Source organism: Denticeps clupeoides, chromosome 7 (assembly GCF_900700375.1).
Source record: "Denticeps clupeoides chromosome 7, fDenClu1.1, whole genome shotgun sequence".
Lineage (NCBI taxonomy): Eukaryota > Metazoa > Chordata > Actinopteri > Clupeiformes > Denticipitidae > Denticeps > Denticeps clupeoides.
The window spans coordinates 14,534,538-14,558,434 of NC_041713.1; the positions used below are offsets into that span (position 1 = coordinate 14,534,538).

Sequence of the window (23,897 nt, forward strand, 5' to 3'; positions counted from 1 at the left end):
GGTTAAATCATTCTCATGCCTGAAGAAACGTGCTCTATCTCCCCATTTGGCAATCGCACCAGTTTAAACCCTTAATCTGTTTGGTGGATTATATTCTTTATTTCCCCCCACACTCCCTCCTTGCTCCGTCTTGAGAGTTTTCACTACCACCCATCTGGCTGTGCTCCAGTTTCCAGTTCTACGTGTTTACTTTTGGGCGCATTGTGGAGCAGAGAGGAGGTTCCAGATGAATCAAGGGCCATTTATAATCTGAAATTGCTCTTAAGGTGGTCCTTGTATGTATGTATATAACTACTGTCCTGTATGAGATTCCTGAGAAGAGAAATATTAGTTTTTTTATCTCAAGAGCTGTCTGCATTTGGTGTTTACTCAAAATTTGAATGCAAGTATAACTTTTTTATTTCAGAATTTGTGGGAATAAATGTGAATGTTTGCTTTGGGACTTGCAGTCTGTCTTTACAATGAATTGCCATTGTTAAATATACATTTACAGCATTTAACAGTATTTATACATGTATAAAACATATATGTTAGTGTTTTGTGACTGTGCATTCATTTATTTATCTTACAAAAAATGTAAGAAATCTTCTTTCTGCTTTTTCATTTTCTGTCTCCATTTAGGGTAACCAGTAGACATTTGGATGTGAAACTTCACTTGAGTATGTCTTAGACATTGAGTCATTTTGACCCCGCCACCACCCTTTATGTGGTAGATTAAAATGAAAGTCTGAGGGTAGGGGGGTGTTTTTAGAAGGGCTTGGGTTGGGTGCGCACAACCGGACCCGGCCTCTCGTGTATTTCAAAGGAGCAGAAATAAATGGCTCCTTTGGCCGGCAGGATGTCTTCAATCCTCTCTTGGAATGGTGTCAGAATGCCATCAACAGTGTAGCACTTTCATGTCACCTCGCATGTGCTATATTAAGCTTCTGCTGGCCACTGTAAGAGATTCGCCTAAAGCACGCATAGCAACTGCGGCGCTTTTCCCAAAAGCACTATCCGTCTGTGAAATACGAAACAAAAAACATCTCCAATTTTTTTTTCTTTTTTGCTCCGTGTTTATTTATTTGCTTCTTCAACAGATCTTGCTTCATTGGGAGTGCTACAGAGTTATTCTCTGGAAAATGAAACCAAAATCCTAAAATAATTTCTGCAATATTTGCACTTTTACTTGTCCTAATATTTAAGATGAGTACTTGTACTTAAGCTTAATGTGGAACATCATTTTATTGCAATGTATTTAAAAAAAAAAAATAAACTGAAGGTTTTGCAGACATTTGAAACACTTACTTCTTGCAATGTAAAAATATTTACAAATTTCAATGAAATTCAAAGCAAATGATGAGAACCCAGACGTTCAAAGTTCAGTTTATATGTTAGATTCAATGGTGCTGTGAGAATTGGGCGAAACCACACCCATGTGACCACTCAGCCCACAAACAGCCCACAAAAAGGCATGTATTTTATTTATGTATGTATGTATGTATGTATTTATTTATATTTAACATTTCCCCACTCATCCCTTGTCCTCTACTCCTCTTTTCATCCCTCCATCCTCTCATTCTCCGCCATGTATTTTACAGAGCAACAGTGGTCTTACTTTCATCCTTCCAACCACCAGACATTTCACCTATTCAACAAACTTAATATATTAAACCTCCTTCCACTCATCCCTTACCTCCTCTTCTCTTTTTCATTCCTCCATCCTCCCATTGAAGCCTATTCATTTTACAGAGGTACAATGGTAACATTTTCAGTCTTCCAACTAACATAGTTGACATGCCCCAAATGTCACAAAATTTAACGTGACTCATTGTGGCCACGGCCCCTTAACATTTTTTATTATATTAACATGTTAACATTGGCATGCTAACATGCAAATTTTTCAACACCTGCTTGCATTAGCATGCTAATAATTTTTCAATATTATAACAGTAAATGAGTGTATGTGCAAAAAATCTAAACCAAACTGTGCATGTTACAAACATGGGGGAGTACAGCTTTTCCAAGCCAACATAAAGTTAGTCAACGAACTTCCCTTTTTAGTTAAAACAATGGGCCACATTGTAACTGGCTATCGCATGTTAAACTCTACAGCACTTAGCTTTTAGTCCAGTGACATTGTCCTGTGCATAAAATCTTGGTCATTTTAGTTGCAAATATTGGTATTGCATAAGCATTATTTTTTAAATAGTGTTGTACAGTTTTGACACCCATTATACATTTAAATATTTGGTGCAATAGTTTTGTCTATTGTGGGCCCAAGTTGAAGTTCCTGTTGTTGCAACTCCGACAAGCACTGCATATTTATCTGTCTGAGGTCATCCGTTCACTGATGCAAATAGAGGGCATAACTGATTGCTTTGTGGAAATCGCATGACTAAGTAATATGACCACACTTGGGGTTGGGTGGGCTGAGTGGCTGGGAGGGGAGTGGTCTCAGGATGACACAATCCTTCATGTTGGCTTTCATCACACAAGGTGCACTTTGCGTGCTTTTAGCCAGCTGCCTTTGGCAGAGCCTCTTAGAAGAATGCACCCTCTGAGATGCAGCCGCCATTGGAGAAAAGGGTCATGAGATTCAGCAGACTCCCGGCACAGCGTTCATATGATCTCATCCCCTCACCTTGGGGTTTCTCCTTAAGTGCCCTTAGCGTGCACGCACACACACCCGCTTCACACTGTGCTCATTAAGGTGGTGTGACCTTTGGCCTTTCTTCTCCACAATGGCTTTCCTGCATTATCTTTCTCAACACTGTTGAGAGGTCATTTATTGATTTCTCCTGACTCATGCACTAATCTATATAGGCTGATGTGACTTGTTTTTTCATTGCTGTATAGACCTGAAATGGATTTATTCCCTTCATCCAGTGGGACCAGGTCCACATTCTTATAATTTAAAGTTTTTGTTTTGTTATTTTGTCTCTTGAATTTGCATTTTTTTTTTTGCGCGCTAAGGCCTTGGTTTTAAATCAAACTATTGTCTGGTCTGAATTGTTCACATCAGCTCCTAGCAATGATGCAGAGCTCTCCGCTTGCTAATGTTGACTAGCAGAAAATGACTACTGCGTGACCTTTTGCCATCCATTACGCCTTTAACTCCGGGGGCTAAATTGTCACCCTGGCTGAAGATTGTGCAGAATGACGGACTGACTGACTTGCTCCTCTATTACACCAAACAAAGGCAAAGAGTCCTTCTCTTTCAGCAGCAGTCATTAATCTGGATCTGATAAATATGCATGGAGGAGAGGGTGTAGTTGTTTCTGATTGGGTAAGAGCTTGGTCATTTCTCCGAGGGAATTTCTCACCATGAGTCATCAGCAGCATCTTTAGCCTTAAACGTGTGTGTGATGCACTCTGTGAACGTTCTGAATAATTGCCAGGCTTGGAAGTCGTTGCTCTACAACACAAAACATCACATTTGACTGCATTGCCCTCAGAATGAAGTGCTGTAGGCCCAGGGCTTCTTTCTTCTAAAAATTTAATGTTTTTAGTATTTCCAAAAATTTGTGTGGTCACTTGCAAAGGTCCTACATCAGTCTTCCCTTTTCGTAACCGTTTTTTCCTTTCAGGTCAAATATGTGGCGATGTGTCCTACAGGAAAATGGTTGCCCTTTTTTATGAGGTCATTCCTGTCTTCAGGAGGCTGTTCATTCTCAGTTTTCCAACAGACCGTCTTTGGTTTTCATTAAAACTGTATTAAATGGTGAATGTTTTGCGTGCATGTGACTCGAGTGTTGCTGCCGTTCCTGCACATCTCAGTTTGAACTCCCTCGTGACCAGCTGTCAGATGAGAGAAATATTCTTTTCCCCCTCCGCCCTGGGTGTCCATAATTCAGCTTTATGATTCTACCAGCGTGGACTGCAGCTTGAGGCTGGAGCAGATTCATAAACTGATGAGAGATTAAATCTTAGAGGCTGTTGTTCAGATTTGAAAAGGAGAGTGAGCGCTATTGAAATGGTGACCAGAATTGATCTATAAAAATGGTAATGGTTTAAATAAAAGGCCAAAACAGAATATTTTACTTATGCAGCAGTATGTGTTTGACTTAAATTGTCCTACTTGCTGTTTTTTTTCAGGTTTCCCCCATCTGCCTGGCAGTTTGTACCCCTCTCCATACCTTTCTCTGGGCCACATGGATCACCCACAGCTGGGCCAACATGCACTCTTTGAATCCCAAAAAGGTTTGTGGTACCTTATGTACCTGAACTACATATTAAATGAACAATAATAGAGAATCACCCAGAGTCTCAACACGAGTCACTTTCAACAAATGGTGGTTTCCCTTTTTGGCCACAACGACTTAGTCATGACCATTTTTTTTGCTGCACAAATGTGTAGTGGGAAGACTGTGCGTCAAGAAGACTAAAATTATTTAAATTAAATGTCTTTTTTTCTAATAATGTAATTTGACTGTGTAAATGTAATAATACAACAAACGTACATCTGGGCTGGGCAGCATTTGTAAAAATTGCAGATGTCTTCTTGCGACTTCTAAATGCACTGAACTGCACCTCGTTTTGCAATGCTTCACTGTGCCCTTTGTATTTTGCAGAGGGGTTTTACCTACCTGGTTCAGTTGGGCAGCCATCCATACACTCGCAATCTGCCCATCCCCAAAGCCCCGTGACACACATGCCCAGCTCTCTGGCCAGGGAGAAGGAGCCTCTGTCATCACACACGAGCTCCAAAGATTCTGGCAGAGAAATGAGCAAAGAGAAGGCCTTCAGGGGTGAGCATGGCCACTCCCTGGTCAGGAAGGAGCGGGAGAGGCTCAGGGAGGAGTTTCGACCCCATAGTGTGGTGGATCTTACCCAGGACGTGAAGGCTGAAGACGAGCGAAGGACCAGTGGCTCGGAGCGTCTGGCTGCTAAGAGCGCAGAACATGCATGGCCTTTCTTTCACCAGCACTCCCCTGTGTCTGGCGCAGCTGATGCGAAGCCCAAGAACCCTCTGCAGACCTTGTCGCTCAATAGCTGCCGGGGCGCTTCCTTGGCCCGGTTCGGGAGCAGTGAGGTTGACCGTAGTGTCCAGGATGAAGAGCACATGCGGCCCGGCAGCCACATGGAGAAACGCAGAAGCGACTCGGTTTCTACTTCAGCTGCTTCTTTGCAGTTGTCTTATGCCACCCCCTCCTCCCTGCAGAGTACCCCATCCCATCTCCCTCCCCGACTGGTATCTTCTGGCACCTACCCTCCCCCTCACCACATGCCACCCAGCCTGTACCCCCTTTACCCAGCCTCTAAAGAAGCAGGCAAGGAACACAGAGTGATCGCCCCCACTTATGTGCCTTCTGTCGAGGTTTTCGAGGAGAGGAAAGGACCTATCCAGATTGCATCGCAAGCTCGAGACAATAAATCTGACAAAAGTAAGGACCGCGAGAAGGACAGGGACTCTCACAGGTTAGCCCCTCAGGGTGAGAAGACTCACATGGAACATGGACGTTCCTCTGCAAGGAGCGAGTCCCCCATTCACATCGATGTTAAAAGAGATTTTTTAAGGGAGGAGGGCTCAGTCATTAAGTCAAGTGGTTTGGCCATAAAAAGACCCCCAACATCTGAGACATGTATGAGCAAATTGTGCCACACCCCGGACACCAAGGACTTAACCAGCTCTCTGTCCAGACATGTGATCAAGATTGGGCCAGAGGCAGATTCCCGCAGTCAGGATCGCGAGCGGTCCGTGAGGGCCAGCCTTCCCTTCGCAGGGATGGACCGAGCTGCACTGCATGCAGATCCGCACCCCCTGAAGGGATTTTCCTCAGCCGAACCCAAATGGAAGCCTTTCGACATCGGGAACTACGCCACCAGCCATATGGCGGCTCTGGCCGCCCAGCATGGGCACACGGGCCGGGGAGGGGAAGAAGAGGGCAAGCGGAGGTACCTGGAGACCTCCAGCCTTCATGGGCCATCAGCGAGCAGGGGCAGCCCTGACTGTCTCCATCCTGAGCCCCACGGTGAGGTCTCGGCCATGCAGAGCCTGATCAAATACAGTGGCACCTTCCCCAGTGAACCGGGTTCCAGGCACAGCTCCGACAGCCGGAGCCCCTTCGGTGGGCTGGGGAGCATGAAACTGGAAGGAGGACATAACAGCAAAGTCCAGCACCTTCCTGGGAAGCAGCTGAAGAGGGACCCAGAGAGGCCGGAGAGCGCAAAGTCCTTCGGCCGGGATGGAGTAACCTCCCAGGGTGAGGTAGAGGTCCGCCACCCACCAGTAGGGATTGCAGTTGCTGTGGCTCGTCAGCGGGACAACAGCAGTAAGCCCAGCACTGGGCCGAGCGAGAGGGAGCGGCCAATCCTCGGCAGTGGAATTAAAGGTGCCGTATACCTGACTATACTTTCATTAGTATTTTGCAGTTGTCTTGTTGACAGGATTTAAATGATTCATCGGATTCTGTATCTGATCCTTTTATTTTAATGGCCTCTTGATGTCCTTCTCTATTTAATTTCAGACCAATGGAAGGGCTTGATGAATGAGGACTGAATTAAACGTTATAAGCCTTTAGTTAAATAAAATTTACTTGTGCAGGGGTATTGTGTTTTTGACTTTTGACATTTGTTTGACATTGACATTTGTTCTGGACCTGATTCTCATGCTCTGTGGACAAATTTCCTCTTGTATGTAAATTCAAAAACACACTATCCATGTCGAGAGAAGAGTGTCTGTGTTTACTTCCAAAGCTTCTCTGGGGACATGTAAATTAGTCTGCTCAGGTCACAACTGCAAGCATAGTCGTCCCCACTAGTCCAGAGGAGAGCATGCTAAGCCTTTACCAAACTAAGACACTGCCCGCCTGCTTTTATAAATGTAATTTACAGAGCAGAACTAAAAGCTGCAAACAAGCTTGGAATTCTAATAGGACTTTAGGATTGTTGCTAAGCAATAGAATCAGTGGCGGGAGAGTGTGAGGAGAGAAAAAGGCATTAATTTATTTCCTCCTGTGTGCAAAGGGATTGTACTAATAACACCAGCCCTTTCTGTTCTCTGGCTTTTGAATTTTACAGAAGTATTTGCAGAAAGGGGCAATCGTGTGGCTTTGAGTCTGCTAATCTTCCATTTTGAGCACCCCCCCCTTTCTTTTCTCTCTTTTTTTTTTTTGTTTTTTTTTTTCCCCCTTCCACCTCCATCCTTATGCTAAAAGATAGCACATTGGACTGGCTTTCAGTAACCTTGGAAACAGTTTTGAAACCTTTCCTCCAGAGTGTGCCAAAGATCAGTGTGCTCTTTGGTTTTGCCCCTCTGAGGTTTTTACAAGAGCTTTGCTCCCCTCCCCGTCACTGGCTGTCAATAGTGAAAGGTTCAATACACTTGTAAAAATGACTGAGGGCCCCTTGGTGCATCTATGCAGTAAACGGGGTCCTGCTCTGTGACATTTATTCTGGGCTATTTGAATTGCAAGCTTTGCTTTGAGTGGCTGTGAATGTCTGCTGGTTTGCATAGTTATTTCTTTCTGAAAACACCCCCACAACAGCTGCAACAAAATTTTCAGTGTTGGTCTTCCAGTCTTTACTCATATTCAGTACATTTTCGTTTTAATTAGTCAGATTTTGATCCGTAAAGGCGAACAAAACCAACATTTTTTTTTGTCTGTGATACAGGACTTTTTGTCTGCTATGTTTTGCTTGTTGTTGGTGTGTTTTGGGTAGTGGTGTGTAATCTCATGCCTCTTGTGCGGTGAATGCTGTAAGTTCTGTCCAGTAGAGGTCTTAATACTTCAGGGCCCAGTGAGGTATTCAGATGCTACAGTCCTTTTTGTTGAATCTGTTGTATATGCTGCATTTATTCCCAGTCACTGAATTTTAGATTGTAATGTGAGCTTGAAATTTGAATTACTAAAAATATAAAAGAAACCAAAGCAACCCCTGCGAAGTGTGTCTCAACACTTTGTAATGCTCATAATGCTGTTCTAGGCATTCATAGAATGCATCTTACTCTGGTCATATGTTTTGGTTTGACCCAAAAATGGAAGCCAGCAAGGATAGAATAACGCTTACCGAAAAGAGTTGCATATAAGGTAATGATCAAGTGTGAATTTTGTCATTGTAACACATGCTGAAATATGTTGTTATGGGGCTTGAGTGCAATTTGAGTAAGCAGAGAGCACATTTCCGTGAATGGCTTTTCCAATGCATCTGATTTCATTTTGCAAAAAAAAAATAAAAAAGAAAGACCGAACAAAATATGCAACCAAAGCTTTATGTAAAACAGCTGCACATACCACACAATCATAGACTGAAAGCTGACCTTTTGACCCTGTCTTTGCAACTCTCGGGCACAGGTCACATGGAGGACGATCGAGGGGAAGACCGAGCACGTCACAGAGACGAACGGCTTCTGACTGGCCGACTTGAGCGGGATCAGGAAAAGGTTCTGAGGTGAGAAGTCGGTGGTGCAGTGATAGTTAAATAAGAGTTGCAGTGCTGGTTTACACATCTTCTCTTTGTCCCCCCCCAACTCCTGTTAATAAATTTGATTATTCCCTTCCCTTGTGATCTCTATGGGCCATCCATGAGAATCCTGAATTTTGTTGCCTATGAATTCTGGGATGTCTTGTCACATTTAAGTGGCTGTGAGTTTAAAAACACAGCAGCCTTGGACGCATAATTGTATGACGTTTTATGTGGGCTGACAAGAATGGAATTTTTATTAAAAAAAAAGAAAAAAAAAAAAAAAAAAGACGAAAACGTCCCAAAAGACATTCAGCTTTGTGGTTAACAGTCTTGCTGACTGCTTCTGTCTGTCAAATTTTGTGCAGCGCAGTCTCTTTAATCTGCTGTATTGCATCCACTGCATTGTGAGCAGAGTGGTGGGGGTGCAGAACAAAGCATTTGCTAAGTTGCCCCTGAAGTCTCTTGTCTGAGCTGTTGTATTTTGGTTTTTCATTCACTGGGAGAAAATTGGGGGAATGGAACAGAAAGTCTATACCCAATCTTCTCCAGAAGGCGTGGGGTGGAGCCGGACTGTGGAGCGTCGTGGATGTGATTGATTTTACTCCCCCTGCAGTTATGTGGGAACTGGTGATAAGGGCTGTTTAAAGATAGGATGTTTGTCCTTTTGAAGGTTACTCATTAAAGTAACTCTCAGTTCTCACAAGCTACTGGTGAAGGCGCTCTTGATTTAAGGTGCCAGACTGTGTCAGAAAAAGAATGCTGGTGCATGCCAGTAAAGGAGTTTTATGCTGTTCCTCCAGTTGCCAAATGGATATTCTTAATCCAAACTTTTTTAGCCCTTAATTTTACTATTCAATACTTTTGCCTCATGCCATTTGTAGTGTAGCTCCTGCTAGTGTTCAGAGGTCAAACTTTTTTGTGTTTGTCTGATTCGCAGCATGGGTTTCTTTAAGGGGCAGATGGATTTATGGGTACTTTACCACATCACGGGAGTCCATTTTCAAAGTGTGGCGCTCATTTAGAGCAGCAGAAAAAACATGCCTTCACCACTGTGGAAATTGGTGCTTATAAAAGACTGGCTCTCCCAGCAGGGGCTTGCCCCTTCGGTCCTGCTCCTCCCCAGGCTTAGTGCTGAATGAATGGCCCAGGTTTCAGAATTGTGTTTTAATATACTGCACATTTACATGTGGAATCAATTCTTGTCATTGGTGGTAATGCAATCACAAAACCTGGTCCTTTGGATTTCACAATATGTTTACCCTGATATATAATACAAATCATTTAGCAAGTTCATGATTGTCACATGATTGGAAAAATCACTGATGCACTGAACTGTGCTCTGCTGTTTTAATGTGGCAATTGAGAATGATTTCTACAATTCGTTTTTATATTGTTTAATAGTGAAACATAGGCACAGAAGGTCAGTTCTATTGTACTTTGTATAGTGCCTTCTTGGTGGTAGTAGCCTGGTGGGTAACACACTCGCCAATGAACCAAAAGACCCAGGTTCAAATCCCACTTACTACCATTGTGTCCCTGAGCAAGACACTTAACCCTGAGTGTCTCCAGGGGGGACTGTCCCTGTAACTACTGATTGTAAGGCGCTCTGATAAATACTGTAAATGTAAATAATATGGTTAAGAGGCTATGAATGGACTACGTCAAATTCTTTATATTTAATATCGTCACAGAGAAAGTAAAGAACTGGCGGAGTACACTCAGATGCACCATCCTATTGTGTCGACCAGTGGACTCAACCCCAACCTTATGGTCACTGGGGGTCCTTCCCTGGGAGGTTCAGCACGCTGGCCCAGCGATCCAGCCTCCCACTTGGCCTCACACCCCTGGTTGCCTCGTTCCAGTGCTCCCTCCATGTGGCTTCCCGGGTCTCCTTATGGTATGTCTCCCTTTTACTAGCACCTTTTATGGCCACAGCTGCCTGTATTCTAGAATTTCCTATGTTTGTGTTTTTATCTCCTGTTTTTACTCTGCCTTGGTTTATCTGTCTACACAATTGGATCTGTGTCGGTCTTGTTTTTCAGTGGATTCATTTCCTTCTAGTCTCTGTGGGCCTGTGTTCTGTTGGTCTGCCAGTTTCACCCCAGCTCTTTCTGCTGTCTGGGGTGGACATTTTTTTTTTCTTCCGAATTCTTAGAAACAGTTTTGGTCTGTACATGTTCCTGATCCAAAAATAACAGTAAACATGCTTCCCATCACAATTCCCTGTTGTCAGGAGTTTTGTCTAGACAGAGATCCAGAACAGAGCACCCATACCACACCAAATTCAAAAGGGCTGTGGTTCCTGGAAGGGCTGACCAAAAATGGTTCATTTTTAACATGGAAGTGGTGATGATTGGGCAATGCTGGTTCTCTGGGCCTCTTTAAGTCTCTTCTGGAATGCTGCAAATTAACAATAAACTTCATATCTATCTGTCTGTCTTTTTTTTTTTTTTTTTTTTTTTTTGTTACCTGTTATGCACACAGGGCTGCCTCCACCTTCCCTGCACCAGGGACTGCCCCCCGGGTATCCACCCTCCATCCCTGGCTCTATCCATCCACCGTACCAGTTTGCTCGTGACCCACAGACTGGGCAGTTGATTGTCATTCCCACCGAGCATCTACCGCACTATGGTATGGTCCCTGCAAGCAATTTCCAATTAAATGTTTTTTGCCAATGTTGTCTTTGTGTGACTTTGTTCTAATTTACACATGTCTTTGTGGGGATTTGAAGCATAGTTGTAACTGGCGTGTGTGTGTGTACTCACTGTCCGCTGCAGCTGAACTGATTGATCGCGGCCCCCCACTGTGGCCAGCCGTGTACCCGCCGGGCAGCTCTCTGCAGCACGCCCACCAGCTGCAGCTCCTGTCTCACCAGCAGCTCGTCCGGCAGCAGGAGCTCTACATGATCCAGCAGCAAGCCGCTCAGGTCATGGAGCTGCAGAGGAATGCTCAGTTTGTGGTGAGTCTTGACACATCACCCAATCACATTCGTAGTATCTCACCTACAACATTTCAGTTATAGGTTTCCAATTATTGTTTTATGCTTCATACAGATATTAATATAGGGTTAATAATTGACCACCATGAGCATGCTCATATTACATGAATTTTTCTCCCCTGAACACAGGAGAGACTAAAGGCCAGTGAACAAAGGGCAGAACTAGAGGACAAAGCTGACAAAAGAACCAGCGATGGGCACAAGGCCGTCCTGTCAGGGGTCTTGGCTCCCGAGCTTCACCCACGAAAGCAGCCACCTCGCTCCCCCACACCTTCCACATCATACACGAAGGCCATGACTCCTCTGCCCATCCCTCCCCAGCTCTCTCCAGTCACTGCGCTCAAGTCTGAGCAGCGGTCAAAGGGGGAGAAGACCTTCCCGCAGCAGTCCTACTCCCACCCATCAACCCCGGCCCCACATCCGCCCAGTCCGGCCTCTGCATCACCCCCACCTCCATCCCCAATCAGGCCCAAAGAGGAGTCTGTGTTGGTGCCTGAGAAAGAAGGGTTGCAGAAACAAGCATCTGCCTCTTTCCGTTCCCTGTATTCCGGTAAGAGCATATTTAAAAAAATTATTTTTTTTTTTCTAATTCACTTTGATGCTATGAACTTAGTGTCAACATTAAACCGCAAGATAGTCTCTGGGGGTTTGACCATGTTGAGATGCTAACTAAGTTGCCTGACAAGACCTTCATTAAATCACCAAAGTTCATGTATGCAACCAGTTCTCTGATACTGTTATCAAATGACCTCTTCCTGAGTGACTTGTCTGCAGGACAAGTATTTGAGGATAGTGGAAGGGGGCAGATTAGATTAGATCTGTATTCATTTTTGCATTGTGTGTGTTGTGTGTGTGTGTTTAATTATCAGTTCCAAAAAAATCCCAGTTTAGCTTATAATTAATCGAGAGAGGTAGCTGATCATGCCCTCCCATTAATCTCTCTGTAGTAAATTTTTGAAGAACGTGGTGGGAGGGGACAGGCAGATTTGGCCCTGGACCCCAGCTGGGTGCCATTTCTCACATCAGAATGCCCTCTGCAGAGAAGTCTTAATGAGTAGTCTGCAAATATCTCCACATCTGGGATTACTAGTTGTCACTTCGCTGCAATTGAAATTTCAGCCAAAGCAGGATTTTTTTGGCTGATGGTCTCTTGGTAGCATCTTTTTCTCCTGTCGTAAAAAAAAAAAATGTTAGATGCTCAGAGTAAACAGACCTTTTGTTATCTGTGAATAAAGATAAATATGTTGCTTGTGTGGGCTTTTTTAATCTCCTGTCTGTGTGTGTGTGTGTGTGTGTGTGTGTGTGTGTGTGGTTTTGTATAAGAGTTTTTGGGATGCTTACTCCGAGGCCATTTGGCTCATGAAATTTTCATAAAGCCGCAGTTCTGAAGTGTACGTGGGAGATGAATCACTTTGTCACTCTGTCACTGGGAACTAAGCCCTCTGCTTTCTTGCATAAGCATTCCAAACCTCTCAACACACACTTTCTCTCTGTCTGTCTCTCTTGCTCCTTTCATCCTTTTTTTTTTTTTTTTATTGGCAGAAATTCCTCCAGGCTACCCATACCAATCAATAACCGCACCGTTTGGCAGCCATTACCCCTATCTCCTACAGCCAGCGGCGGCTGCCGATGCTGACGGCCTGGCACCAGATGTGCCACTGCCGGCCGAGACCTCAGAGCACTTGGCTCCCTCAGCTGACGTGAAGCCTCAACACTTGTGCTCCCCTGTGGTGCTGGAGCCCCTACAGGCATCTAGGGAGGCCGAGACCCTGGAGCAGAAGACCTCTCCCAAACTAGAACCTAACCTAGAGGATAGCAAGCATGGTTTGAATCAGGAGGACCTGGAGGCTCTGCGCTCTGGGTCAGCGACTGTGATTATCAACAGTACAGACACCAAGAGTTCCGCCTCCCCTGGACCAGATGACCGTATGAAGGAGGCTAAAGGTGCGGGGGCTGTCAAAATGGAAGTGGCCCCTTATAGTTGTCCCAAGCCATATCCTATTCCAGACCCAGTCCTGGATGGAAGTCCCACAGCGGAGGTTGCAGAGGGTTGCATCAGCCTAGCTGACCCTACCTACGAACACTCGCCTGCCTCTGCTGACTCCCGGCCTGTAGCGTGCGAGACCCAGGCATCTGCTCGGCCCCCACTAGCGGCAGAGTGCTCCAGCCCACCCTGCGCACTGACTGAGCCAATGTCGGCATCTCCAGACATCGACCCCTCCTGTGACAGTCCCTTCCTCATGCTGAACTCATCCCCACTGCGTCTACCCTCCTCCAGCTCCACCGCCCCCCTCACCATCATGCCCGAGGACCCTATGGCGGGCATGATCGCCCTGGTGGCTGCCAGTGAGTTGCCTCAGGCCAGCACGCTGCCTGTCACCACCCAGGCACTGAGCTCTGTGCTGGGGAGCTGTGCCACCGTGTCCCCCATGGAGTCCTCTGCCCTGGAGGGCATGGCGCTGCTCAGCCAGATGGCAGAGCTGGAAATGGATAAGTGTTATAACAACGCACAGAGTAAGTCTGCATAATCATTTGGGATGTGTAGCTGCAATCATTACATCTTGCTACAAAACAAAAACAGCAGAATTTTGTCAAAGAGCCCAGTAGAGCATACTTGGTTAATTTGGTAATTTATTGGGACTATATTTCATCTTTTTCAAATTGACCCTCAACCCTTTTAAAGCTTTTAAAACATCAATGTTTGAATGTGATTTATTTGTGATTGGAGCTGAAACATTGACTTTAATGCCACCTTTTTTGTAATAGTAAACTACTGTGCTCTCAGAGCAATAGAGTGGAAAAAAAAAAATTCTCCATGCTGTGCAAATGTTAAATGTGAGGAGCGCAGCGGGCTGGTTTCAGCTCGAGTGAGCCTCTGCAGCTTATTGTGCTTCATGAATCTTTTTCACAAATAAGTCAGTAAAGAGCATTTGAAGGTCACCTTGTCCGGTCAGTTGCTAAGCACATGTTTTTTAAAGAAAAGCTTGTGGGTTGAAGTGTGTCTGTAATTACAGCAAATATTGATTTTGTGTGTTTTTCTCTCTGCAGCCATGATCCACTTCGGCCTGGAGAGTCTTCTAGAAGCAGGCAGGCAGATCCTCCTAGAGGCCATTGAGGCTCCCATCATCATCCAGCTGCCTAGGGAGCTTGACCCAAACAAAAAATACAGTTGGAGGCAGAAGAAGGATGAGCCTGTAATGCATTTCTTGCTTTCGTTTTCTTTGTTTGCCCTTCTTTGTATACATGTTTTGTACTGACTGGCAAAGTTGGGTTCTTGATTAGAGACTGTTTTGGTTAATGGTGTGGAATTACCTGTAATAGCAGGGGTGAAAAAATTCAGAAAATGATTTGGCTGTTTGGGTTGGCTGTATCTGGAATTTAAAAGGACATTCACTGGAAGGACAATGACCCTCCCTGGGTGGTTCAGCCATCATATTAACACTCCGTTTGTGAAAATTGCTTTAATGGTCAATTGAGACTCTTTATGCACAAATACTGGCTGCTCTTACCTGCCGGCGCTGCTGCTGCTAAAGGACGTTTCAGATCCAATTCAGTCCACCTCAGCCTCAGCAGCCAGATTCTAACAGAGCCTGGTCACTTACTGGTCATTATTAAACACCGCAACATGTTCTGAAACAGTCCCTTTCTGCCCTGTAGATGTTCTCCAAGTCGTCTATGGAGGGAATGGATGCCATGGAGGTGGACTACCGTGTCAGGCTGGCGGAACTTCAGCGGAAATATAAAGAGAAGCAGCGGGAGCTGGTTAAATTGCAGAGGAGAAGGGAGAGCCAGTGAGTGTACCCCCCTTCAAACCCTTAAAAAACATTCCCTTTTTCACATGAAGTTGTTTAACTACCAAATACAATAATGGGGCTATGTGTGCTGCTTTGCAGGGAGCGGCGGCAGCAACAGCTGCAGCAGCAGCAAGAGGAGCGAAACAGGAACCTGGGCAAACGGGGTCCTGGAAGGCCGAGAAAGAGGAAACATGGCCTCTGTGCTCTTTCGCCACCCCCTGGCAAAGTGGATGCAAAATGCGGGAAGTAAGTTTGCCAGCCAGGCCCATAAAGCTTCCCCCAGCTGTGGCACCGCGCCATTGAAAACGCTCTAACCTTGAGTGGATTCTGTTTTTCTTCCTTCAGGGTTGGCCGGGGCCTGCTATATTCCGAAGACTCTGAGAGCGGAGAGGGCCTGAGGAAGCGCTTTCGAGCCTCCAGCCGGGAGGATGAGGATGACATGGATGGCGGAGCCATGAGAGCGAAGAGGAAACACAAGAACTGGAACGACCAAGATGCCTCTAGCTTTTCCCAGGAGGTCAGCAGCATGTAACTGGAGAGAGAGGCTGTGGTGAACAGCAGTACAAATTTTACAAATGCGCTTTATATTTCCCTCTTCTGGGGCTGCCACTGATTCTGCATTCGGTTTACTGGTTTCTGTCCCTGCCCACAGGTGCCTAAAAAGAGCTATAAAAAGTGCAGAGAGAGTGAACAAGAGCAGCTGGCAACCAAGCTGGACAAGGCCTTATCTCTCACAAAACTGGGTAAACTTAACAAGACCTCCTGTAAATTTGTAGATGGTTCTTCTGGGCAATCTAGGGCAAGTTCTGGGGGCATTAGCAAGCTTCCTGCATTCCCAGATTCCAACACAAGAGCCAAGATGGGCAAGCTGAGCCTGTCCCGAGATTTGCCATTCTTTCACAAGGCTTCCAAAATGAGTAAAATTAAAGTAAAAGCCTCACAGACCTGCCTTAAGGGGAAAGCACCACGGAAAGAATCCTACTCTCCTGCAAGGTCGGAAATCAGCAGCTACTCAAACAGTAAGTGAATTCAGTTTGTATTTTGTGAAATGTGGTGTTTGCATTGAGTGTCAGAGGTCATTTTTGTATTTGTTGCATACTTGAACATCTGGTTTTCTAAGAAGTAAATAGGAATTCGGTTTGTGACCTTAAACCATTCAGTAATGATTGTTAGTATTTTTTTATAGTTCATGTGCTGGTCTTAAGGGTCACTTTTGGAGATACTAAATTCTTTGATGGCACAGTGTGTATTTCGTGTTGTAGTTCTTCATTTTAGTGTAACATGTAGCATGCTACTGTGAGATTAATGTGGAAGATATTTTAATTAGATTTTAATTTTAGTCTGTATCGCTGCAAGTTCAGCAAGTCCACATTGAGAATAAAGTGTTTATTGGTTTGCTCAAACCTGTTAACCCATATAAAGCAAACTGCACGTAGTGCAAAAATAAAGTGCAGGGTGTAAAGCACATGCAAAATCAGAAAAGAGTTTTTGAAAAAAATGCTCTGGAAAAATGAAGGTCCCGAGCACCAAGTGCATCAACTCCAGTTATTGTAAGTGACATCTAGACAGAATTTAGTTCCACAACAATATATTTAATATACAGGTTATCTGCATTATTCACACTGTAAATAAACACTTATCAATTAATATCGATTGATGTTTCTTTTACCATAAACTAAATGATTCTACCCTAATTTTCTTTTATATGGACATGAAATTTTTTATGGCCCTTTTAAAGGCCAGATTAGAACATGCATAAATCCTGTAAACTTTTTGTCACAATATGAAAGCTACTATTTGGGAAATATAAGGCAAAAGGTACAGGGGGAACCAGATTGCATCAAGTTTTTAAACAATTTTTCTTCTGATTGTCAACACAGATACCGACTCTGAAGAGGAAGACTCCATGAAGGAGGGCTGGCCAGCATGCTCTACGCTGGGTAGATCAGGGCCACGCCAGCCTATGCCCGGGCTCTCTAGCACTCCGGCCAAAAAGAAGCGCCCGACGTCGAGCAGGGCCTCCACGTCATCAGCAGCGGCGGCGCTCAAAGCCAAACAGGCGGCCAAAGACCGTAAACACAAGCACTTTGCCTTACTGCTGCAGGAGGCGGGCGTCAGCTCCTCCGAGGACTCGTTCGATCAAGGTTACTGAACCTAGCTCTACACTATGCACAGAATATCTGGGAGATGGTAGATGTCTGCCAGCTTCCTCTTTCTATTAAACGTGGCCACCGCTGGTAGCCACGGTGATGTGTCTAGGGAATCTTTAGATTCAGGCAGCATTGTCTGGCACCTTCCCTCTACATATTGTACATATTATTGACTCTTGTTAGAGTCTGTGTGTCGTTTTATTTTTTATTTTTTAAATTGCTTTATATAATTGTCTGGCTTTTCTGAGACATTTTAGTAGCATTGTGAAATTTGAATGTGTGGCTTTTGTGGAAACTTGTTTATTGTATTGCAGTTTGGTACCCAAGCTTTATTAAACTTGTTGATTTTCATTTTTATTGAAAGATGAAAAAAGACCCAGCGTTCTTTGTCTCTCTTGCTTCATCTCTTTTTAGATGATTAGATTGCAGCACTTTACACATTCCTATAATGGCGCTACTCTTCAAATATCCCTTTTGAAAACTGAAGATAGGGTTGCTAATTTAAAGGGCTACGGTAAGGAATGCATAAACAGAGTTTCATAGAAAATTCATGGAAATACTGTAGTGTGAACATTTTGTATTTACAGCTAGACCCATGTGGAATGCCCAAGAATGTCACAATCTGTAAATGTACTTTCCCCACATGCAGACATGCTCTTATTAATTCACACACTTTTAGGGCCTTTTCCTGGCCATTAAAAATGGGATATTTGGAAAATAGGGCCCTTCCTGTTTACTAAAATAATGAATAACCTAGCCTCTCTAGACAGCTCGCTTTCTCCCTGCAGCTGCTTGGCCACACCCTTCCACCTCTGACCCCTTCTCCTACCCATGATACTGCTATTTTTTATTTATTTTGTTTTGAATGTCTATCGGTCTGTGCTTTGCTTGTCCTGCTGCAACCCAAAAAATGGAGCAAAGCGCTCGGCTGGGAGTAGGGCAGCCATCCGCGCAGCGTGAGCTCACTATCCATGTCACCTGAGCCATGGGCATTGTTCTGTAAGTAGGACATCACCCTCTTCTTGATGTGACTTCTTAATTAACCTTTCTTTTTCATTTTTGCATTTCACTAATATGTGCTGACATTTTGTTGTAGAACAACAACAACAAAAAAGAAAGGCATCTGGAATACATTTCGTAGTATCGGAGTAATTTTAACCCCCTTTTCTTGAAACTGGGTGCCCGAAAAGCCATGGTTATGTCTTCGTTCAGCAGAATACTGTTCAGGACTGATGACTGGTCTTGTGTCCAATTTAGATGGTTTATCTAATACCCGGCTTTACAGATATATGATGGTAAAATTCTGCTTCTTCACTTCACCTTTTGTTTTTCATAGTATAATTCATAGAAATGCAAATTACATTTATCATCCTCTGCAGTTTTTTTAATGTCCTTTTTAAAGGCCCTGAAAGACTGGAGAATGTCAGCACTGATTGGGCACAGTTTGCAGGGGAAAAAAATGTCTTGTGCAAATGTGTGCATTTTGCTCATGAATCATTGGCCTGCAAATTGTTCACTATTGTTCAAAACATTCAGCATGTTCTGTATGGCCTTGGGGACATTGTTTCTAAAGAATAAAAGCACAATCTTTAGTGAAGTGCAGGAATTTTCTGTAGACTGCAAAAAGTATACATTACTCAGCATGCAAAAAAGTATACATTTTCATGCAAAAAGTATACATTACTTTTATTATTAAAAGGTTTACATTCTTATTCTTATAAAATGTCTAGATGCTGTTCATCCAAATAGTAATTTCAGTATTACTTTGTGGTATTGGATATAGTACCAGGGTTCCCATGGGTCAAGGAATTCGTGGAATATCAGGGAATTTCAGTAAAGGCATTACCAGAGAGGGAAGATCAGGGAATTTAATAAGTGAGGTGCCAAGTCAGGGAATTATCAGTCAAAACCTGATTTGTATTTATGCATATTTTTTCCCCTGTGAGTGTTTTTGTTTCTCTTAAAACCTCTTGCACTCTAAAAATGTGCAACATTGTAGAAAGCAAAATCTTTTCTATGTACACTTGCTAACTTTCCAAACATGTCAGGCAAGTGTAATTTTCAAGATATTTGGCTTGAACCCAAAGTGATCAATATATGCATGTAGAAGATGTCAGAGATGGAGTTGTGGTTCAGGTGTGTTCCATTCAACACCTTAAGCATCCTATATTCAACCCCTTTAAATGCTCTTTTCTGCCCAGTAGCCAGACATTATATTGGACATTTCTTTATACAAGAGGTCAGGGAAAGTCATGGAAAAGTCTGACTTAACAGTGGGAACCCTGTAGTATGGAAGAGTCTGCCCTCCTCTCTAGTGCACGCAGAATCAGAACTCTACTGTATTAAGGCAATTGATGTCCAATTCATAGGCCAAATAATGTCCTTGTTTTGTATCTATGTATGCTCTTAAATCAGTGCGTCAGTAGCCTAGTGCCATTAGTAGTGGCATTATAAGGTCACATTACTTCCAAATGCTGACTCAGGTGCTGGATTTTAGAGGACATAACCATGGCTGAGGTGGCCACATTTGTCCAGAGCATGGCTGACATTGAAGCCACCAAGACCCAGGAGCCATGGAAGTTGCCCTCACAGAGCGCGCTTTGTGTGCTTACCGCTTGCTTCCACCTGGTCTCATCCTCTGCTTGTGGTTGGTTGTTTTTTTTTTTTTTTTTTTTTTTGTGTTTGTTTGTGTGCGCGCTGTTTTTTGTTTTGTTTTATACACTATGACATGAATGGCTGCTAAAACCTAACTGCACTGTAACATCCTTTGTCCTCTGTCTCTGTCTGTTAACAGTCCCTCAACCCGAGAGATAAAAAGGAGTGTGAGGAAGAGGTGTTTTTACTGGGTACCTACTGTCTTACATTTAGTCCTTGAGAATTCTGTCCTTTTTATCAGATTGGACAAGCACCTTGCCAAGTGAACCGTTAATAATTGATGACTTTCTTAGTCAGTATTTTTTGCTCTCAGCAGAAGGCAAGCTTTCTGCAGCATCGTGGCTTATTGTTAGCAGTTTTTTTTTTCTTTCTTCTTCTTGCCATCTCTGCACCCATTCAGCAAAAATGGGCAAGGCCACTTTCCAAGCCTCTCGTTTTTAGTCTGAAAATCTCAGTTTTCCCATCCACTCGTATTTTTGAAGGAAGAAGCAAAAAGACGTGCCGAATTAAATCTGCCCCCAAAGCTCCTCCGGTTTAAAAGCTGTATTTATGAGCTGCTGCCCACCCTGCTTGGCGCATCAGTCCTGCATGAAACCAGGCTTTGTCCCCCTTCCAGTAATCCTATGTAGTAGTGGGTGGGCGCCTGTATTTGCACAGGAGCCCTTGCTAATCCGGTCAGCGTTGGACCCTGTGCTGTTAGATTACTGATACTGCCTGCTACAGTGTCCCAGGCGTAGTTGAGCGAGGGAGCCTTTAGAAGCAGTGTCAGGATGATGGATGCTTGACTGATTTGGTATTCACGGCTATGCAGATGACCCGGGGGGGTTTGTAACCCTGTGTAGGACGTTTCAATATGAGAAGCTTGCAGCGAAATGAACCCATTTACAGAGGGTGATGACACGCCACTTCTCTCCCCCCCCCTTCTTTCTTCAGAACAGCCAGTTTCAGGAGTAGATGTTAAAAACATGCTTGCCTATGGGAGGGATTTGCCTTTTTGTTTTTTTTTTTGTTTTTATGTATGTATGTGGGATTTGGAACGTTTTGTTCATCTGAAATTTGAGCTCTGAATATATGTCTTTGTGCTCCATTCAAACAGAGTACTTCATGCACAGGGATGAGTTTGATGAGGATGACTATGAGGATGAGTACGACTGTGAGCTGGATGAGAGCGATGGCCTGTGTTCCTCTTTTGAGGAGAGTGGGCTCGGTCTTCTTGCTCGCTTTGCCGCTAGCGCTATTCCGAGTCCCATTGTGCCTAGCCCTCTCTCGCTCATCCAACTGGAGGCCAAAGACAAGGCCAAGAAGAAACAGGAGAGACAAAGTCTTTTGGGTAAGACTCCTCCTTGAGCTTCTTCATGTTCTTGTGAGGACCTGTGGTAATATGTGTGGAACTACATTAAAGTAATTTATGTTCTTAGACCTAACTCTGCCCTTCAATTTAACCTGAAAATCTAAATCAATGGGCTAAATCTAAAAGAAATGGCGGACTGATCTCCGAATCACCTTAAATTGATTTTGAAAGACTCTTCATGAGGTCAGACATAGATTCTTAAAAGATATTATTTTTTATATATATATATTTTTTACACAACATTGCTTCCTTTTTATTGAATCTTTTAAATTACCTTGTGGTCTTATAAAATTACTTTTCATCTTTATGAGGACTTTTGATTGCTATATAAGACATAGTTCACAACAAGTAAGTCTTTTGGATTTTCAGAACTAAATAGATCTAAACGAAAAAATGCTATGGCACAAGTTGAACACCCACACAAAAACTGGAGCTTTTGTTTATTTTTTTTGATAAACCAAATTTGTTGTAAGCCTATTGCGAACCGTCTCCCTTTTGATGCAGTGTTATTACCTTATTCACGTACCCTGTGTGCGAGTGACAAGAGTTGGGAAAATTGTAAAGGTGCCGCCAGATGACCACACGTTGTGCTTTGAATTGGTGCTCAGTGGGGGCGTTATTGAATATAGACACACATCAGTTTCGTGCCACCTAGAGACTGGAGTGTCATTACCCATTCGGCACATCGGTTTCTGCATGTCCTCCGTCAGCCGTGCGAGGGGTCACTGATCTGTGTGCCCCGCTTTGATGGAGTGCCACTGCTAGTGGAAGACTGTGTCCATGGAAGCTACAAGCGCTTCCCTCAGTTTAATACTCCTCCAGGATGCACGTTTCTCTAGGTCTCCTGCACCATCTGTGTTCACTTAGCTTCTTAAGTAATGGCCCTAGTGTGAAGCCTAATTTGCCGATTTCCTGTTTCTCTAGAAATGTGAGCCCTGCTGAGCTGGAAAAATGAGTATTCATCTAATCATAAAACTATGTCTCTATCAGATGAGCAATTCATAAAGTTCTTGTCTGCTTTATGAGAGTGTCCGTTAACCATTTGTATTCCATCTCCAGGTCCCGAGTTTGATTTCACAGATTCTGAGAGTGATGTGAAGATTCGGAAGAAGTTCCCTTCGCTGCTGCACGGCCAGCGGTCTGCTCCAGAGCTCCCCCTGCTGCCCCCAGCCAGTGTGCTGCGGGAGGATTCCAGCCCGCGGAAGCGCGGCCGCAAGCCTAAGAAGCCCAAGTCACCGCGGGAATTCAGCTTCGACTTCGCGGCCGATGCCAGCGATGACGACCGCTGGACTCGTCGCCGCAGCGAGCGTATCTTCCTGCACGATGCCGCGCAGACCAACCCAGTCTCGCCCATCAGCAAACCGCCTCTCTCACTCACGCCGAAGCCCAACCGGACCCCGAAATCCACGCCTCAGAGCCCCAAGGATGTGGCCAAATCCAAGGAGATTAAAGATTTCAACAAGGTACAGCGCGCCACCCTGTTTTATTGATGCAGTGTCTGCAGCGTCCCTATTTTTTGCCAATCGCGAGGGAGGCAGACGCAGCGCTTTTAACCAGCAGGTGTCCCGGTACATTTGTAGGACGAGAAGGCCTCCTGCTGTGTGTGTCATGTTGTTGGACACAAAAGGATGACTGGAGCTTGCCAGCTTACAATTACTGGGGCTCTGTGCTCCACCCTCCGCATCCTCCCACCACCTTTTTATAGCGCACCTTACACACAACGTCCTCCGCCTCACTGCCTGTCGTACTGAAACAGAGAAAACGAAGGGAAACGGTTGAGGCTTGTAATTGCAGGAGGCTACGGTGGCGACTCAGGCCAGGCGAACTGACACTGATGTTGTTTTCTTGTAGAAAAAGAGAGGCAAGGAGAGCCCAGCGTGCATCCCCCAGCCTGCGTCCACATTGCCCAGCCCCCCTGCAGACAGCACCGTGGCAGCGTCAGTCAGCCCCGGACACAAGAGCAAGGTCAAGCCCAAGCCCAGAGAGGTAACAATCCCCCCTCCCCCCACTACTAGCATAGGGTCAGCTCTCCAATCACTGGCAGTAACATCCCAGTCATAAAAAATCGGTATGTTTGTGCCATTTGTCCTTTAGCGAGTTGACGCTTGACTGTGTAAGCGCATACGAGGCACCATTTTAAATGGATGCATTCATATTCCGTTTCATAGTCCAAGAGGGCCATTTTCCAGACGATAAATATTTTAAGGGTGACTCTGAGCTGCCATTTTGCCAGGCAGTTCCACTGTTGAGGAGAGAGTGAGAAAGTCAGCCCCAAGAGAGCGATCTGAGAGGGATTAGAATAATGTTACCTGGCAGGGCAGAGGTCCCAGTCGTTCTGAGTCCCACGCATTTGAATGAGCGTCCTTCCCCCCTCCCACTCTGGATACCATCCACCCCATACTCCTGGGTACTGGGAGCCTGGGCAGGAGGCGCTAATTAGTCACCGCGCCCCAGCAGGAGGGGGAGCTAAATTAACGAAAGGATGCATCCTTCCTTTTCTCTACTGTGCCATGGACTGATTTATTTTATGTAGAATTATATATATTTTTATGGCTGAGGGA

The 23,897-nt window shown here is 44.5% G+C and overlaps 1 protein-coding gene across 6 annotated transcripts in view; it reads left to right on the forward strand.

Moving 5' to 3' along the window:
* Nucleotides 1–23,897, forward strand: part of tnrc18 (trinucleotide repeat containing 18) — a 53,483-nt gene that overhangs the window by 17,108 nt on the left and 12,478 nt on the right. For 4 of the 6 annotated variants that reach the window (XM_028986178.1, XM_028986180.1, XM_028986182.1 and 1 more), the window contains 17 exons: nt 4,078–4,182; nt 4,554–6,314; nt 8,277–8,373; nt 10,080–10,285; nt 10,873–11,019; nt 11,166–11,347; nt 11,516–11,936; nt 12,929–13,900; nt 14,435–14,580; nt 15,044–15,177; nt 15,280–15,426; nt 15,526–15,697; nt 15,833–16,199; nt 17,061–17,324; nt 21,082–21,315; nt 22,396–22,799; nt 23,188–23,322. In XM_028986178.1, coding sequence (XP_028842011.1) covers nt 4,078–4,182; nt 4,554–6,314; nt 8,277–8,373; nt 10,080–10,285; nt 10,873–11,019; nt 11,166–11,347; nt 11,516–11,936; nt 12,929–13,900; nt 14,435–14,580; nt 15,044–15,177; nt 15,280–15,426; nt 15,526–15,697; nt 15,833–16,199; nt 17,061–17,324; nt 21,082–21,315; nt 22,396–22,799; nt 23,188–23,322 — 5,894 coding nt within the window. The remainder of the gene's footprint in view (nt 1–4,077; nt 4,183–4,553; nt 6,315–8,276; nt 8,374–10,079; nt 10,286–10,872; nt 11,020–11,165; nt 11,348–11,515; nt 11,937–12,928; nt 13,901–14,434; nt 14,581–15,043; nt 15,178–15,279; nt 15,427–15,525; nt 15,698–15,832; nt 16,200–17,060; nt 17,325–21,081; nt 21,316–22,395; nt 22,800–23,187; nt 23,323–23,897) is intronic. The other 2 variants (XM_028986181.1, XM_028986183.1) reach the window with 2 other exon arrangements.